General features: G+C 49.3%; 6 protein-coding genes across 6 annotated transcripts; 2 read left to right on the top strand and 4 right to left on the bottom strand.

Moving 5' to 3' along the window:
* Positions 1-3,061: 3,061 nt before the first annotated feature.
* BKA55DRAFT_497729 (uncharacterized protein) lies at positions 3,062-4,968 on the top strand (the record flags this gene model as incomplete). Its single annotated transcript, XM_046186489.1, has 2 exons — positions 3,062-3,837; positions 3,906-4,968. The coding sequence occupies 2 exons, from the start codon at positions 3,062-3,064 to the stop codon at positions 4,966-4,968; spliced, it is 1,839 nt and encodes a 612-aa protein (XP_046056712.1).
* Positions 4,969-7,300: 2,332 nt separating this feature from the next.
* On the bottom strand, positions 7,301-9,147 carry BKA55DRAFT_588501 (uncharacterized protein; the record flags this gene model as incomplete). Its single annotated transcript, XM_046194804.1, has 6 exons — positions 7,301-7,484; positions 7,558-7,622; positions 7,883-7,941; positions 7,993-8,026; positions 8,088-8,301; positions 8,504-9,147. The coding sequence occupies 6 exons, from the start codon at positions 9,145-9,147 to the stop codon at positions 7,301-7,303; spliced, it is 1,200 nt and encodes a 399-aa protein (XP_046056711.1).
* Positions 9,148-9,861: 714 nt separating this feature from the next.
* Positions 9,862-11,867, bottom strand: BKA55DRAFT_550109 (uncharacterized protein). The gene is made up of 6 exons (XM_046191252.1): positions 11,703-11,867; positions 11,577-11,651; positions 11,104-11,529; positions 10,941-11,052; positions 10,840-10,895; positions 9,862-10,743 (listed from the first exon to the last, which is right to left on the bottom strand). The coding sequence occupies exons 1-6, from the start codon at positions 11,749-11,751 to the stop codon at positions 10,208-10,210; spliced, it is 1,254 nt and encodes a 417-aa protein (XP_046056710.1). The 5' UTR covers positions 11,752-11,867; the 3' UTR covers positions 9,862-10,207.
* A 310-nt stretch (positions 11,868-12,177) lies between these two features.
* On the top strand, positions 12,178-13,242 carry BKA55DRAFT_495375 (Tho complex subunit 7-domain-containing protein; the record flags this gene model as incomplete). Its single annotated transcript, XM_046186279.1, has 1 exon — positions 12,178-13,242. One exon carries the CDS (start codon positions 12,178-12,180, stop codon positions 13,240-13,242), a length of 1,065 nt encoding a protein of 354 aa, XP_046056709.1.
* A 73-nt stretch (positions 13,243-13,315) lies between these two features.
* Positions 13,316-14,092, bottom strand: BKA55DRAFT_28256 (tubulin binding cofactor A). Its single transcript, XM_046185510.1, has 2 exons — positions 13,630-14,092; positions 13,316-13,569 (listed from the first exon to the last, which is right to left on the bottom strand). Exons 1-2 carry the CDS (start codon positions 13,804-13,806, stop codon positions 13,390-13,392), a joined length of 357 nt encoding a protein of 118 aa, XP_046056708.1. The 5' UTR covers positions 13,807-14,092; the 3' UTR covers positions 13,316-13,389.
* Positions 14,093-14,106: 14 nt separating this feature from the next.
* On the bottom strand, positions 14,107-16,725 carry BKA55DRAFT_550103 (Rec8 like protein-domain-containing protein). Its single transcript, XM_046191251.1, has 2 exons — positions 16,039-16,725; positions 14,107-15,988 (listed from the first exon to the last, which is right to left on the bottom strand). Exons 1-2 carry the CDS (start codon positions 16,300-16,302, stop codon positions 14,399-14,401), a joined length of 1,854 nt encoding a protein of 617 aa, XP_046056707.1. The 5' UTR covers positions 16,303-16,725; the 3' UTR covers positions 14,107-14,398.
* Between the last annotated feature and the right edge of the window lie 943 nt (positions 16,726-17,668).

Genomic DNA, 17,668 nt, shown 5'->3' with positions numbered 1-17,668 from the left:
CAGCCTGGGGAGTATCAAATTTAGCACATGGCTTCCCGCCATTAGACCCAATCCTATCCGCTGCCTGTCTACAGGGTTTGGATCGCTTTACAGACTGCCCCGGCATGATGGCCTTTTTGCTTTTTTCTTCAGCGGTTCTATAGCATGTTCTTTGTGTTCTTTGGCTGCTTATCCCAACTCTTGTCGCTCCGGCAGTACAAAAACATATTCCCCCATGCTTGTCAATCCTTGTAAGATCATAGTCAGCCTTCAGCCATGACACCACGCGGACGTAGCTACTGGCTCTCAAGAAGCGTGGGGTTGCTGGGATGGTGGTAAGGTTTCCAGTCTAGGCATCTGAAGAACAAGAAGATCAGAGAGCATGCATAGAAAAGCCCGAGACGATGGCCTCATCACTCAGGAGAATCGCTCATGACATGAATTGATAGCGGCCTAAGGGGAAACAGGGCCAAGGCTGGTGTACTGTTGTTACAAAACAGAGCAGCGGTCAAGTGACAACGGCCCATTTCTGAAGCTAACAGCAACATACGCCGCTGCTATTGTTCACACGGGCTCCATGGCTGACAAGGAAGAACGAATAGCATTCATAGCAATCCTCCTCTTGGACCAGGCTTGGATGACACATGAGGAAAATCCCCTGCCTGGTGTGCTAAACTAAGCTCATTTTGTCTTGAGAAACGGGAAGTCGGTTCACATCTGGGGGATCTGATTGACATCGTGGTGTAGCTGTCACAATCTCGCTCTTGTGTGGAGTGCTGTCCTCCATTCGTCAACTGTTACGTATCGCTGGTTTCCACCGCAACGATAATTGATAATGGAGTCGTTGTTACAGATTTGGCTGGGCACATTGAAACCCATCACCGCTACTATGACTGACAGCCGATGGCGGTGATGTCGATGTTGGCAATGGAAGAGATCCGATGAGCGAAGAAGCATCGGCATCACCAGTCTCTAGTCTATCGCGGCCTGGTCCCGTCTCATCTGGTCTTCTGGCTCTTGCCAATGAAAGCATCTTCAGCCTGGTTGGACCCCAAGTTTGCCTGGTCGATTGAGGCCCCCCAACCCTGACTTGCGCCTCCACACCCAAATAGATCTTCTGCTACGCTGAGTTCTTATTCCCATATCACATTGGATACGGCTTAGACGGCTAAATCGATAAGACGCGTGCTTCTCGAGAAGCTCAATCACTGGCTCATTCAATCATCAATTCATACACTTTCTCTCTCTGATTGATCTGATTTCTCATTCCCCATCACTGTGGTCACGCCTTAGTAAAGCGCTTAGGAGATCTTTTAGCTAAGGGAGCTATTATTCGAGAAGATCATTGAACCCAGACCTGTCCTCCAACTGTGCCGAGGAAGACGGCCAGTACAAGACCCCGGGCTCTCTGGTGGGTCACGCCCATCCATGATCCTCCGTCTCGAAGAGGTCCCCTGCCAAACTCGACATGTCCTGTCCATGCCATGCCATGACCGTGTTGCTTCAAGTTTGGCATCGCCGTCGTGGTCCAAGATGCGAATGGATGCTTGGGTGTCTGCTCCACAAGAGCAATTGCCGGCTACTTGCCCCGTGCAAGTACATAATCGAAGATTGTCCTCGCCTTGATCCCAAAGTAGAAGTCTGTTTTCTTCATAGTCACTATTCGTCTCTGCTCTATCGTCACATCTTGTTTGGGATTGCAGACTACATCAAGGTCTCAGTTGCACCATCCACCACAGAAAGCTTTATAGTGCACATATTACCTCGAAAACGACACCATCAAAGTCAACCCTGGACATCATCAGCACCACCAAAGGCCTAGCCCACACCATCCCAAAGCCTTAGAACATATTGTTGTACCTTGGGAACGTGCCAGTCTCTCGCTGTTGTAAGTGCTCTTTATTTGGTCATTGTCCTTTGCGCCGTGCTAGGCTTCTGCATTGCATTATACTGCATTGCAGATACCGAGGGCGTTCAGTCGCGCGCTTCTTTTCCTGTTTCCTTCTGGCCTTGCGTTGTTGGCTGTATTCTAGTGAATCGGCCATTACGCTTGTCGCCATTCCCGTCCTTTCCCGTCCTCGCCGCTCGATTGTCCGGCTTCCCGCGCACACATTCCACTATCTATTATCCCATCTATCGCCAGCCTTTTTTTTTTTTTTTTTCCTCACTACCTTGCGTCCTAAATTCTTCCCATTTTTTTACCTTGGTGTATACCAGGATTCCATAATCAATTTATTATTTTATTCTTGGAGGCCGATTCCGAGCCACTTGTGGACAAACAGTACTTTACGGGAGAAACTTTGTCTTAATTTCTGCTGCGCCTGAGCTTAAGCGTTGCGAGAGAAAAGACAAGGCCATCTAAGTCCATCTCATTCTATTACATCGTTATCGCCCATTTCAATTATCTTGGCCACAAACTGGAGTACCCAAGTACTCGAGAGGTACGAGCCATCTTCCCGATTCTCCCGCCGAGCATTGAGTCACTCTCTGTACCCTATTTACATCGGCCTGGCCTTGCCTGGCACTTAACCCCACCCAAGCATGGAAGGTCGGGCTTTCTGGCTTCCTTCCAGGTTCTCAAAGCCCACCTTACCTTACACGCCCCTGCCCTGTCCTGCCATTCCTTCCTTCCCTACAAGTGAGGTGAGCTGCTGGATGCTGGGTGGGTGAAAACTTGGCAGGCTGCCAAAAATACACACCCGTACCCGTTTCGTCCTTCACCGCTGCCCGCACTACGGTACGGCCTTGCCCACCAAACATTGTTTGAGTCTCCCGCGCGCAAAGCAAAAAATGATGATACCTTGGTACTCAAGTACTTTATTATTTGCCGCGCCCCTCCTTCAAATCCCAACCTCTTTTCGCTTCCCTCTGCGCCTCTGTGCTCTTCACCTTGATATTGATATTGATTCTGAATTTGGGTTTCCATCTTCAGATTCCACCCTTCCCTTCTTGGCTTCTCTTTCTCTTTGCAGCCTTGCTTCTTCCACTATTTCTCTTAAACTTCCCCACCCAGACTCTCTGCTCTCTTACATATACCCACACAAAACCTCACTCAACACACACTCACTCTCACATCACTACAATGACTTCAACATTTCAAATGCAACAACCCTTTTATCGTCCAGCCTCTCTAACCGTGGATACCCAACACGCACAGAAGTACTTCGAAGACGAAGACAACAGTGTATTAGACGACAACATTCTTGAACACAACACAATCGATTCGGGCTTAGAACTATCGCCCCCCATGGCTAACAGTCGTCGAGAATCCTTTGCTGTCGGCCCTCCTCTCTTCTCACCAAAGCAAGAGGACTGGCAATCAGTCGAAATGCAGTCGGTTTCTTCCAACAACCCTTTCTTTGATCAGCATAGCAACAACCCTTTTATGCGCCCTGATCACACTCAGAACAATGGCTTCGCTGCGACTGCCAACTGGTTCGGAAACACCTCCGGCACTTGCACTCCTCTGAACCCCTTCGATGGTGTTCCTGCTGAATATGACGCTAACGCCTCTCTCTTCCACCGACCCATGGCCGGCCCAACACCCTTCACAAACCCTGGGAACATGTTCCCGTCACTCCCCGTCGGCTCCCAGTCTATCCCCACCTCTCCCCAGAAAGAGTGGATGACCCCTCAGCAGCCCATCAACAAGAACAAGATGCGCCCTAGCAGCCCCGGTCTCCGCTCTCACAACGAGATGCGCCGCGGCGACGGTATTCGGAAGAAGAATGCTCGCTTTGATATCCCAGCAGAGCGAAACCTCAGCAACATCGACCATCTTATTTCTCAGTCCACTGATGAACAAGAGATTAAGGAGCTCAAGCAACAGAAGCGACTGCTCCGTAACCGACAAGCGGCGTAAGTTCTGCTCCACTAAATAAACTTAAGCGATTTACATTTAAAGATTTGATACTAACCATCGTCAGCCTTGACTCGAGACAACGCAAGAAGCAGCATACTGAGCGTCTAGAGGATGAGAAGAAGCAATATACCGCTCTCATGACTGACATGGAGGAAGAGCTGAAGATGCTCCACGCCAGGGTTGAACAACTCGCCCTCGAAAAACAGGAATGCATCAAGTTTATCGAGACCCAGAGGCTAGACAAGGAGGAGATGATCCGTGTTCACACCAATGAGACTGGCGAACTGAGGAAGAAGATCAGCGTTCTCACCGACCATGTTCAGCGACTCGATAGCGCCGTTCCTACCACCGGAGATAACGGCTTCTCAAGCGGCTTCGATGCCATGGACGCTATGGACGGCTTGGGCATGCCTGGTGCATGGGATGCTTCCAACTTCCTCCACGACTATCCGGAGCCTGAAGTCAAGCAGGAGATGGCTATTGTCCCCGCCAAGAAGAACGACAACCCCTTCGCCGAGAGCGAGAAGCCTGCCGCCCAGGGTGGCCTTCTCTTCATGCTCTTCCTGGTGGGTGCCTTCGTCCTCTCGAGCCGCTCGACGCCGGCTATTCCTCGCGTTTCCGAGGATGTCAGGGCCGCCTCGGCCACCATTCTCGACAACGTTCTCAAGGACGCTGGGGTCAGCTCTCAGTCGGCCAGTCTGCATGCTGCCCCTCAACCATCCGGCGCTGCTAACTGGGGTAATACCATCCCTATGAACGATATGGCGATGGATGGCGTTGCGCCTTCGATGCTTGGTGAGCTTGGTGACCAACTGACTCAGCCGACTCAGGAGCAGACCAACGAGCAAATCTTCTCTCTGTCGGCTGCCCAGTATAATGGTGTCAACTCCCAAGACTTCCTCCAGAACGCCCCTGAGAGATCATCACCCAGTCAAGGTCGCCGAAATCTAGCCGAAGCACTCGCAACGATGCGAATTCCAAACAAACAAAATGATGCAGCCGAAGTATACACGCGCTCCCTTCTGTGGGACCAGATTCCCAACGATGTTGTGCGAAACTTCGCGAAAATGGTGTCAGAATGCAACAGCGCACAAAATGAGCAGCATTGCAACGAATTAAGGACATGAACGAAGACACGAATCAAGAATATAAAAAAAAAAGTCACGATGACGAATTCACGGCTTAGCCTCGAACGGCTTTGAATTACTTGTTCTCATTTTTTCCCCTATTTCCTTTCTCTCTTATCACTTGTTTCACTCGAAGTCGGCTTTTTTCCTTCCTCTTTACGGGGGATGAGCTGCCATATACTCGATGTCGCTCTCGCGCACTCCAGACATGTTGCTCACGCACCCAAATGGATGGTTTCTTGTCTTCCTTTTGTCGTTTCTTGTGGATTTCCTATTTCGGGGTCTTTTCTGATTTCCTATGGATCGAGCAAGCGAGCGTGCATTGATTTGTTTTTTTGAGTGATTTTTCCCAGCGTGGCATCGGTTTTCCTATCTCGAAATTGGATACCTCTCTTTTGGTAACGGCGAATGGGATGTGGTCGATGTGGATGGAAGTGAGTCAGATTGGGTGTCGACACTAGCGGCGAAACAGCAGCCAGCAGGAAGGAGCAGGCAGACTCTATGAGGGCCCAGTCCATGGAGAGTCTTGATACTATCACGGTGCATGGAAAGGATTTGGAGGCTAAGGGTATGGATGGATGGAGATGGAAATTGGCATACGTCTGAAGACGGCAATGACTGAAATGGTCAATGATGACGACGAAACGAGCTCGTCGATGATCCATTTACTTGTTTGTTTGGAATTATTTCGATTCTTTAAAGCAGCCTTCGGTTCCAGGTGATCCGGTCAGTTGTACGATATTTTATGGCATGGATAATTATATGGAATTAGTTTTCACGCAGCGAGCATTAAACAAGCAATATCCATCTAAACACCTACATTCAATACTCTGCGACGATCATGATGCCGATACTACCTTGTGAACATTCATGTCATATCATCGGTACTGGCTGATCAAGATTCGTTGCAGATGCATCTGCTTGGGCAGACTTTATACACTTTTGAACCGGCTAGGTCCCAAAAGAGGAATGAGAGCGGGTGTTAGTTTTGAAACAAGAATTGAGAGGAGATTCCAGGTGAGACAAAATGCTAGACCGGTCGATAATAGGCTGAAAGATGCAACTGGTGGGTGTCAGTGTGCGACGGTGGTTTGACTGAGACAATGTCTTGTCAATGCGCGGCGCTGGGACGGCACGGGATGCGCACATCAACTAGACGAGCAAGTATGTATTGACTAGTTGACTTGATTTGACGCCTAATAAAAACAATACTCTACCTAGATGCTAGTGGTAGGCCTCATGTTTATGCTGATTGTCTAGACACATTTACATCAGATTATCGGTGGTTATCGTACAGCCAGGTTCTGCGCCACTATAGCTTGCTCTTTTTATGGGGAATCCTTGAAGTTGCATCTCGTCTGGGACTTTCTGGGTGTGGCTACGTTGCATGGCATTGCATTGCATTGCAGGGCGTTGAGCTGAAGAGATATATGTGGCTGAGAGTCTCAATTGTATTCTTTGTCTCTCGACGCAAGGAACAAAAAGGACTGAATCACAAAAGTCTCACCGGCCATGCATGAGATAAGAATACGATATTCGCAGAGTCTAAGACGAATGAGCTAAGTTCAAAGGCTGAATTTCAACCACTAATTACAGGCAGCAATATAGCATTTTCAAAATATTCAGCATCGCTAACCTCCCTTCCCAGTATGATATTTCGGTCTTAAGATAGATGTTCACTTTGATCCTATATCAGGCCCGCTATAGCGATAAACAGTGACAAGCTCCGTGCGCCCTCGTCATGTCGGCCTCGACCGGACCGCGTTAATAGGTCGCTTGACTAAGACGTCCAATAGAATATAATGTCTTTTAGGCTATCACCGTTGGGCATCAATGATAAACGCCGTGTGGGGTTGGTAGGGTTTTGTCACGAGGTCCAAAGTGAGAGAAGAGGGAACATCGATCGCGAGATGGCGATGGTGGATGATATACGGCTGCTACACCAATAGTTTTAAATCTAACGATATGTAGAAAACCACTGAAACAATGTGTTGCGATATGTACAACCAGACACAAGGTGAATACGCCCTGTACTCTATCTATATACTTAAGAATAGCAAGATATCGAAACACAAGCACACACAAACCTCCGCAGTCTTATCCACCCAACCGCATCTAGCGAGTAAGTGTATATGTTGATGTGGGCAAGATACCCCTAAAACAGTTATAACAATACGGTATAAAAAACGGCTGGTCGCCCAAAGGGCGACTCAAAATCATTTAGTCGGCTGGCCCATCAACGTCTCATCCTCCTCCTCCTCTTGATTGACTTATACAGTATATATCGCGGAGATGCACCTCTCGGCCACAGTGGCACATGGCTACGGTTGCACTACTTGCGGTTGCCCTCGCCCGGAGGGTTGTACTTTTCCTTCCAGATCCTAATGCAAGATGTTTGAATCAGCATTTGTCCATCAAATCGTATGATGCATGATTGGAGATCAAGACCAATCGATAGACCGCCCTCCATGACACCAGGTTCTGTGGCTCCTGAGCAAGGCGGAGTCGACGAGAGCCTATCGAACTGCAGACCGCCACAATAACACTGGAAGACGAGGTGCAGACGGAGGTTCTGGCCGGTGGACTTACCAAGAGTTCCCTAGTGTCTTGTTACCGGCCTTCTCAGCCAGTCGATAATACCGGGCTGCCGCGAACTGTACAGGATATCAGTCTCAAGTGATGAGTCGAGCATTGTTGTGTGGAGAGAAACGGGTAGAGTCGATTCAAGATTCTGACAGGATGAGTTGAGAGCAGCCGATATGCGGTAAGTTGGGCAGCCAGTGTCTCGACGAATCAAGTAACCTTGGCTTACCGAGAACATCTGCAGTTATGGCTTCGATACAACTCATGTACAGAGTGCTCTTGAACCGACCAGACAGGCAATCATGAGTAGATGGCTTATGGTGCAACATACCTTGTCTTTCTTACACCCGAAACCTTCAACGTAGCACCAGGCAATCTCGTTCATGGCATCTATCAAATAGTGTTAGACCTTGTTCTGCTTTTGTAGTATGTACGACTTACCAGTATCTCCTAGATTCGCCGCAGTCTCATAATACTGGGTTTAAGTCAATGGTCAGCAATTGATGTCACTCCCACGAGAGTCAGAGTGAACGTACCTGCTTGGCGGCGTAGGCGTCCTTTTCGATGCCCCAACCATGTCTGAAGCAGTTCGCCAGCTCGAAAATGGCGAGAACAAGCTCTCCTTTTGCAGCTCCACCCTTCTTCATACCCGCCTGGAGAGCCATCTGCTCAATTGATGCAGAATTGGATGCTGCAGCTGAAAGATACTTGACGGCACCCTCTGGATCTGGTGCGCAACCCCATCCGTGTCTGTACAACACGAGTCATGTTAGCATTCGAGACATGTAAATCAATTCTTTTCAATAGATCACAAGCATGATACAAAGTTCGGGTGTCGCTGCACATCAATGTCAAGGTTTGAAGTTTCAACTGTCTCCAGAGCCTCAAACCCTAACAAGCTTTACCTGAAGTGCTCTGCCCGAGACATTGATATTCCATCCAGTGCTCTTACCTTAAAGCAAGGCCGTACAACACTTGGCTTAGCGGGTTATTGGCGCCTTGAGGGTCAGCCAGCCGCCCAAACATGCGCGTCGACAACTCCAAATTCCCTTCTTCGTGCAGACGAATGGCTTCTTGAATATCCTGATCAATTTGTTGCGACGAAACCGCACGCCCTTCGCCTCTGCCGCTGTCCGAGGGTGTGCCTGGCCTGCTGTTGCTCCTGGCGCGGTTATTCTGGCCCGCAAGCATAGTTGCGCGCTTCTCCCACTGCGCTTCATCTGATGTGACAATGTCGGGCAGGTTCTCGGGGACGTTCTCGGACGAGGGGGGTGCCCGGCTCAGGTGCAGTCGCTGAGACAGACGACGAGCGCCGCTCTCTTTCTTTGTCTGGCTCGACTCCGAAGCAGAGCGTGATCGACCGGAGCGGAAGACATCGAGGGACCGTCGGGGCTTGTCTTTTTCTTTGGGTCCTTGGACTGCGAGATGTAGATTGTCGGCGGACTTCATAGACGGCGGGTAGATGCGCTCTTGGGTTGAGGTGTCGGAGCGGATGATGGTAAACTCGGGGGCTGCCAGACGATCGATAGTGCCTTGCTCAGGCGGTTGGCCTGTAGAGAGGTCATCCTTTTTCTTGAGAATATCGCGTATGCCCATTTTCGCTAATTGTAATGGTAATCTGTACTGTAGAGAGGTTTGCAGGGTTGCAATCTGTATATTGATGACAGGAGACGAAAGGGTCCGTTCACAAGGATCTACACAGCGATTCGCGAAGCAAATAACCTAATCGAGGACGAGACGGGATCAACGAAATAAGCTAAAGATCAGGATAATATCGACAAGGAAGGATGACATGTTTATTAACATACTGGCGCTTCACTCATTCCTTCAAAGCACCACAAACAGGCACAGGCACATGCATGGATTGAGGCTGAGTCGAGGCTTTGCGCTTTCTTGTACCAGAACTGTCATTGAATACGATATTACTGGTGTTCTCAGACCTCTGGTCAAAGCGCCACCAAAGATCAGCAACCCCTGGTTCGTTTCAAAGAGTAGAGCTATCATAGTGTTCATACGTCAGGACAAAGATGGTTTCTGACTCGGGGATGTCATAGCATTCCGGTCTTCATCTGATACTGGAACCGTAAGCCAGTATCTCAAGCTTTCTCAGAATGCGGTACCTATGAACCTGTTTGCTCCCCTGTCGAGTAAGCAAAGTCAAAAGTTGAAGGCACCTGTTACTAATATTAGGTTGATTGAAGCTGGCAATGCCCCTCATCCTTGATGACATGCCACTTTGTTTTGCCCGCTAATAAGGTAGGTAGTCATAGCATACATAAATCGTACCCGTTGAAGCCAGGACATCCGGTGTCTTCAACCCATTGTAATCATCTAAGTAATCACCGATACTGGCTCATAGTCTTACACAGTACAATAATCTTTCATTCAATACATATCTATCTTCGGTGTTCTTTTTGGACACAGAGGTGTTCGTCTTTTTAACCGCATACTTTTGCTCATCTTTTGTTTCTTTTCCTTTGTTTCGTGATATGCTGGTGGCATATCATGGCCAAAACCCTTATGGACGCCGATAAGTCACGGGTATCTTGAAATCATTTACCAGCATCCCATCCCATTCTCCAGACGCCAGGAAAGAGCAACGTGTTGGAATCCGTGTCCTGCTTCTACTTGCTAGAAACAGACACGATGGAATGATCTAGATCGATAGGAAGTCCTTCTGTTCTTCAAAATCGGAAAGGTCCGAGTCTGCATCAATAAACTCGGCAACTTCATCTGAATCAACATCGTCGGAATCAGCAGCTTCGTCATCACTTGAAATGTCTCCAAGAGGCTCGCCGGCGGCATTGGTTCTGTTTCGAAGGACGCTTGCCCTCTCACGGTGTGGGAGCTTACATCCCTTGACCTTACAGCGGCCGGTATTGCTAAAGTCAGGGCACTCAAAAACGTGGCGGTCAGTACACTCTGCCCCCATCTCGCAGTACCCGTTGAAACCAAAATTGCGACAAACTGGGGCAGCTGGGGAGGCTTTGGAGTGAGTATAAGGACAGTCAGCCTTGGCACAATGGCCTTTGGCAAAATGCAAACAGTTGGGGGTGCGCTCAGGAGTCATGTCATGGGAGAGGTCACAAGACTCGCCGTTGACACATTGCCCATCTTTCAATATATCTTTACAGAGGGCCACTTTGTTCGGATCGTGAATGTAACGGCACCGAGGGCCTTTGGTGCATGAACCTATTTGTAGAGTACTTGTCAGTTTCGCCCCTTGGCCACTGGGCCGGTCTAGGTAAAGGAGATGTGTAGCACTCCAGCCTTGGGAAGAGAAATTACCAGTCGTTGAGAAGATTTTACAGAGTTGGTTAATCTTCTTGACCGCGCCGGTTCGCCTTAATCCTGTCAGCGACTTCGTCACACTGAAAGGAATTACATACCGCTGGTCGTTAACGAATCTATTGGCTACGAGGTTTCCTGTCTTTGTTCGATAAAACTTGACCCCAGCAACGGTAGCGAATTTCGGAGTTCGAGAGAATGAGTTGGGGGCATCTGCAGCGGGTAAGGCACAAGCGTCAGGGTCGCACAGGGGTTTGCACGCACCAGGAATCTTGACAAGCTTCTTGCCACCGTCCATAACGCGGAATTGGACACCTTCGATGGTGAGCACGTTGCGGTCTGCGGGGTTAGTCTGCGCGCTTGAAGCGGTAGCTTGATGCTTCAGGAACTCGTTGAACTGAGCCTTCTCGCGCTGCCGGCGTCCGCTGATCTTTCTCTGGCGTGTTTGTTCAATCGCCTTGGCTCGGTTTTGGGTTTCTTTCTCGTAAACGTTGGCGTTGATAAGTTGACGGTGGCGATCGGTTCTGGATACCCAGCCAGGAGGTGTATCAGCACCACTACTGGCAGACCGAGAAGCAGTCGAGTTGTCGCCAGTCAAGTGAAGGGTTCGGTGGTGATGCGCTGCAGGGTGACGGCCGATTCTATTATGACGAGCTGGGTACGGTGAACTCGCATGTCGATAGGAGTTTTCTGGACATATCAGTAATGATCTGCCTTGGAGACAAGTTTTCACATACGACGATGATGAGCAGGATGATGGCTTGGAGATCCTCGAGAGCCCGCTTGCTGATTCTTGTGTCGGTTGATCTGGCCTGGGATTTATCAGCAAATTGAATTTATTATTATGCGCGAGGGGCACAAACCCGCGACTTGACTGATACGAGCCAGAAGTTCTCGTTCTTCTTCTGACATGTTGTTAATTAACTTTGATGCAATCGAGATTCACTGTTCCTTGATAAAGGGCTCAGTGGTTTTAGGGATAAAATTAGGAGGTGGTGTTTAGGATTAATGCAGGTTGTGAATAACAGCGAAGGCGTTGACTAGTCGGAGGCGGGCGGCAGGATGCATCATCAAAGAAGAAGCCTTAGTCATGCTCACTACGATGCTTCATTGGTCCCCTGCTCTCGCATGTTTAATGTTATCACAAGGCTGAGCTTTGTTGTCAATCACCCTTCAAGTTCCTCAAAAGCTATTTATGCAAGGTTTAATCAAATAAATATTTACGATTGGGACGCGTCGCAAGCTACATGCTATCTTCTTCGTCTTTTTCGTGAACCCATATCACCACGCAGAAACTACACAAACATTCTCATCCCGATCGCGACTCGAACGCAAACCATGGCATCCACATGGGATCTTCTGGATCCTGAGGAAGAGGCTGAGCTTCATAAGACTCGCCTCCTCAACGTGGAGGAGAAGCCTTTCAAGCGTCTCACCAAACGAATCAATACCATATCACAGCTCTTACTACCATTCGATCCTGCCGTAAATGGAGCCACTATATCCGATGATATCAAGTCCAAACTCAAGCAGCTTAAGGAGGACATGAACCTTGACTTCGATGCTTTTGGCAGCAGTATCACGCGCATGCAGTTCCTTCACAACGCAAATTCCCAAGAGCGTGAGCGCTACAGAGTCGACCAAGATCGTATCCTCGCCGATTGCCAATCGGTACGACAAAACAATATCCAACTTCGAGAGCAGCTCGAAGCCGCACAAGCCACCCTCGCACAGCGCAAACAGTTCGATGAGTTAGCAGAAAAGATCACATCGAACCGTCTTCTTCGACCGCGGGAAGATCAAATTGCCAACCTCGCGAAACTCGAGGAAGAGTGTCGAGAGCTAGAGCGAGAGAGCGAAACCTACAGCGAAACTTGGAGAGAACGGCGGGAACAATTCAACAGAATCATGGAAGAAGGTATGCTCTTGCGACGACAGATTCGCGATGAAAAGGAAGAGGTCGATCGTCGAGAGGGCATGAACGAGGATGCTGAGGATGATGCCGAAGTGGATAAGGTCGGCCAGACACCCAGAAACGAACCGAGCGGTAACGCGACACCTCATCCCGAAGGGGATAGCCAGATGAAGGCAGATGGGGACGCAGGTACGCCAAACCCAGAGGCTCTCAATGGAGGAAGAACACCAATGGGGGATACACCAGGTCCAGACACGCTGAAGCCACCTTCTGGTCATGATGAGTCTCGAGACCGGGGAGATAGTCAGGCCCCCAGTCGCGATGCTTCGCCTATGCCACCGCACGACGAGCGCAAGGCAGAATCGGGAGAGGACGTTGACATGGAGGATTCTGAGGCTAGTCGAGCCCATGATGATGGAGGAATGACACCCCAGGTGACAGTTGAGCCACCTGAAAGTAACGATGATAAAATGGAAGTAGACAATTAGGGCTTCCCACTTAGCAGTCTGTACTATCGACTATGTCTGAAGATACCCTCATGTTAATGAAGGTCCAGAAGCGTTTCCTTTTTTTTATTAATTATCTTTTAAGTGGTATCGTAAAATAGCCTTCTATTATTCTCTTTTATAATTCTATCAGGCATCGGCCTGGGTAGCTTTGGCTTTTACCAGCGCCTCCTTGGCCTGCACCACCTGGTCCTCCGGAGCGTTCAGTTCTTCGCTCACGGCGAGTTGCTCCTCCAGCTTCTCGACAGCGACGGCGATCTTTTGTCGTAGAGGTTCGAATACGGCCTTTGTCTGCTCTAGGGCAGTTTGCTAAATTGTATTAGATCGAGTTTCCTGGCTAACTCCCAGGGTAATGGCTTTCGGACTGACCTGCTGTTTGAGCATGAACGAAGCATTCTCATCGTCGTTTGCGCCGCTGTCAATCTTCTCCTTCAGAGCTTTGACCTTAGCTTCCTCCTCCTCAACCTCTTTATGGTATGAAGCCTCCTCTTTGAGAAGTCGGTTGACGGAGCCTGTAGCGATGGCGAGTTGAGAAGGCGGCGGCATGGTGGATTGGTTCGGGGATTATTAACGATCTACTAAAGGTTTGGCAAGTTGCGATCTTTTTATGTACAAGCCGGATTCCTAGGCAACGAAAAAGGAGCTTTTGTTATTTGGGTGCCTGCTCGGTGTGTGATGCCTGGAGAACAATCAGAGGAGCAAATGAGATCATATTGGACGTGGGGTTTTAATGGCGGGGCTTTTCGCATCTTCTTTCTACGCGCTTCACCGCGTTAAATGCAGCTTGGAAGGATTAGGCTATGGCATCACGGAGGTGCTGAGAAGAAGATAAAGGTTGAGATACAAGTGACCGTTCTTTTACTACTGTACCGTACTCAACTACTAATGCAACGTCCAACAGAACTCGTTCATAAAAGAAACTGCTGCATATCAACCTCTACCGTTTTCCCAAAGAGCTACGACCAATCCATCCATGTACCGCAAGCCGTGGTATCTCCCGAAACGCCGACAACACCATCTGGGCGACCCCTGAGTGACTGCCCTAGAATGCTGGAATTCAATAGTTTATATAACCTGACACGCCGCCCATCCAAGTTTTCGTTAAGATGCAATAAGCAAAAACACCCTTCCTGTCAAATTATGCTGAAACGGCAACTGCGGTTGAAGCAACCGCAGCACGTTCGGGCTCATTCGGGGCGTCGTTATCTTGAGACATCTCACCACCAGCTTCTCTCTCCGCCCAGGCTCCCCAGAGTCCACGCTTCGCCCTTATCCGGATGTCATCTCCGAGACCAGGACCCTGCTCGACCTTGATGGCGTCCTTGGTTGCAAGAACCAGACACTCAAAGAACATCTTAGTAGCGTCGGCCTTGGTGGTCTGTTGTCTAGGGCAGAGGTTCTGGAGGAGAACAGCTCTCTGAGTTCGCTTGCTGGGGCTGTCGGCAGCGTCATCACCAAATCGCTCTCGCAATTGGTGTACGACGTGTTTCGTGACTTGAGAAACAGGACCGCTCTCAGCGGGATGGACCAGAGCAACAGTTGTATCTTCGAAGCCAGGCATTATGGTTCCTGCCTCTTCGTCCTCCATCTCACCCTCGGCAGGGATTTCATGGCGGCTTTCCTCTGGAGGGATGCTCATTTCACCGAAAGCGCCCTCGAAACCGAGTCCAGTGTCTGAACCAACATCGAGCATACGTGGTGATTTAGAAGCGCCGTGGTCACTTTCGACGTCAGCAATACCACTGTCACGCTTGCGCTTGAGCTCGTTCATGCCACGAGCAGTGTCTAGTGTGAGCATATTACGAAGTTCTGGAGCCCAAGCTGAGCTTCGGCCTTCCCCCAGAATTGAAGACACAAACCCTCCACTCTTTTGCATATCCATTAAAGCCAGGAGAAAGGGGTCGCGAGGGAGGAATCCACCCTCCTTGATGATATTGTCACGGTTTGCTTGTTGTTGCTTGATGTGGTTACTTGAGAGGGCGATTTCTTCATCTGGTGTGAGTATCTTTTGTTTCTTGGCGCGCTGTGCTGGTCGTCGAGCAATCTGATCCTCCTCGTGTTCGGGTTCATAAAGGTCTGCCATCTGGTATCTCGAGTGATCCTGTTCTAGTTGTGCAGCGCGGTCTTCGTCGATGTCGGAAAGCGGCGACTCTGAAATGCGAGGAGGAGGGTAGGCTGCCATGTCAGGTACTTGGGAGACATCTTCTGGGTTGAAATCGATTGCCATCATATCGGGATCCTCGCCATCATGAATCTGAACACGCTCGTCGGGCAGGTCCAAAGTCATCGCTCGATCGTCATCCTTTTGGGGAACATCAAGCTCTGAGTCGTCAATCTCAGGACCAACCGTCGTGCGATCCTCCCTTCGGCCACCTTCAGGTTCAAGGCCTGTCCCTTCAAGGCCAAGGTCATCAAGACCAAAATCTAATTCCAGATCAATGTTTCCCAGCGGTGCAATCATGTCATCTTCCATTCCCATGCCTTCGTTAAGAAACTGGCTGTTATCGTAATCTTCTTGAAGATTGATGTCCCGCTGGCTCGCGCGTCCTTTGCGGCCAATTGGTGCAGCAGCCACATCATCCACTTGAGACAAAAGCCAGTTCGCGTCAGGTGGAGGAGGTAGTTCAAAATTATCGTATGGGGTGATTCTGTCAGGAAGGGTCAAGGCCTCCCGGTTGGGAATTTGTAGGTTGACGGCCATGTCGTTGTTACCAGAAGACCGAAATGCCTAGAGGAATTAGTATACGCGGTCATGCCACGCGTCATGGAAAGGCTCACCATTTTAATCTTCATCATAGCTTCATTGCAATCATCCAAAAGATAACGCGTCTTTCTTTGGTAGATTCGAACCACACCCAAAAGCAGCTGACTGCTTAGTCGCAGGGCCATCGGCGCCTGATTAGGCGTGATGATGGCCTCCACACTGTCTGTAACATTGGATTGGAGGATGTGATTCTTTGATAGCTTGCGCTCGAGGTTGGCAGAAAGCCAGACACGGGCGAGCGGCCCGCTCTTATTGAGCAAAGTCTCTGAGTAGAACATGGTGCACTCGCGTAATTACGCGGTAAGAAAGTAAGGAAAGGCAATTATCCACGCGACAAAAGGTTGAATCCAAATGGTGAGGGGTTCTTCCAAGTAAAGGTGGTAATGATGGTTAGTAGGAGAGCGAGGCTAAGTCAATGAACACCAAGACTGGGGGCGCGTCGGGTAAACAAGCTCTTGGTGGATGGATAGCTCTACGCGCAAAAGCAACGTCGCGCGTACCCCAAAAGTACGATGCAATGCGTAAAAGTCGCGAGAAATAACGGGAATGTTACAGCGACCAAAGTTCTGGCGATAGCGACGGTATCGGGAGTGCAGTAAAGGTGACAAGGCGTGTGCGCGGGCGGGATTATCGCGACGTAAGGCAGTCAAGGTATTTTATCAGAAGGGAAAATGGGACCTGGACCTTGAAGAGGGGGGATGCTCTGGTCGTTGCCCAACGGTAAATGGCGTGGCTGGGGGCTGGCCTGTGGCAGGAGCAGGCACCTATTGCGGTGTACGGAGACAGGTTTATCCGCAGAGCGAGGCGCTTTCATTGGCCAACTAGGATCATCGGCTAGCAAGGTCTCCCTACCAACACTACCAAATATTTGTGGACGGCTCGTGTAATTGAGCGCTTGGATCCTTCGACTTTTCTAAAACTAAGGTCATTTTCTTACATGAGGCAACTTTTTTTCCCTTGGGTCCTTTAGAACGATGAGAGTCTTAGGAAGTCTATAATGACCTTCTTCCTCTTCAAAGACATGAGCGCTGAACATGAAATGTGATCGCTTCTACCAATGTCCAAAGAATCAGTTACATGGATGTTATGAGATCCTAAACCTGTACATTCTATACTCGATCAATTATCAATGTGATATTCCTAGTACCTAGTAAACCAAACTTTCGGTCTTGACTGTTCCTCCAAATCAAGATTCCAACCCAGATAGTCCGTCATTGTGGCTTAACATGCAGCAAAAGCATCATTGGCTTGGCATTGCTAAGCTGGAATCATTTACCCCAAATACAGAGCCAATCTTGACTCGTCCCCCAAGCCAAATTTCGTCTTTCAGGTGATGCTACTGGCTGATAAGCTTCTAAAGTCGATATGCAAGCCCCTGGCAGCCTTGCCGAGCCTTGAAAGGTACTAGTTCCGACCCGCTCATCGAAGGACAAGACACCTGGACATCTTAGGACAACCTTAAGTTCCGTTTAGGTCTCCCAACACATCCTCACGTCTACTTTTGTTCTTGCTGGCCTCTTCCTCTTCTCGCTTTTCCGTTTGCCCATGACTGAATCTTTTCTTTGACGGGGCTGAAGCGAGCCGTTTCCTTTGGTTGAATTGGAATTGTCCAATTTTGTGATAACTAACTTTTCCGTGGCAACT

The sequence above is a fragment of the Fusarium redolens genome, assembly GCF_020744475.1.
Source record: "Fusarium redolens strain MPI-CAGE-AT-0023 chromosome Unknown BKA55scaffold_1, whole genome shotgun sequence".
Classification (NCBI taxonomy): Eukaryota; Fungi; Ascomycota; class Sordariomycetes; order Hypocreales; family Nectriaceae; genus Fusarium; species Fusarium redolens.
Note: the sequence above shows the minus strand (reverse complement) of the source record. Positions and strands in the feature narration are given on the sequence as shown.

Excerpts from the sequence above, each read along its gene's own strand:
- BKA55DRAFT_550103 (XM_046191251.1), bottom strand. The coding sequence starts at position 16,302 with ATGTTCTACTCAGAGACTTTGCTCAATAAGAGCGGGCCGCTCGCCCGT. Across the intron at positions 15,989-16,038 it reads CTATGATGAAGATTAAAATG|GCATTTCGGTCTTCTGGTAA; the intron begins GTGAGCCTTTCC and ends TAATTCCTCTAG.
- BKA55DRAFT_28256 (XM_046185510.1), bottom strand. The coding sequence starts at position 13,806 with ATGCCGCCGCCTTCTCAACTCGCCATCGCTACAGGCTCCGTCAACCGA. Across the intron at positions 13,570-13,629 it reads CGTTCATGCTCAAACAGCAG|CAAACTGCCCTAGAGCAGAC; the intron begins GTCAGTCCGAAA and ends AATACAATTTAG.
- BKA55DRAFT_550109 (XM_046191252.1), bottom strand. The coding sequence starts at position 11,751 with ATGTCAGAAGAAGAACGAGAACTTCTGGCTCGTATCAGTCAAGTCGCG. Across the intron at positions 11,652-11,702 it reads TCGTATCAGTCAAGTCGCGG|GCCAGATCAACCGACACAAG; the intron begins GTTTGTGCCCCT and ends GATAAATCCCAG. Across the intron at positions 10,744-10,839 it reads TAAAATCTTCTCAACGACTG|GTTCATGCACCAAAGGCCCT; the intron begins GTAATTTCTCTT and ends CTCTACAAATAG.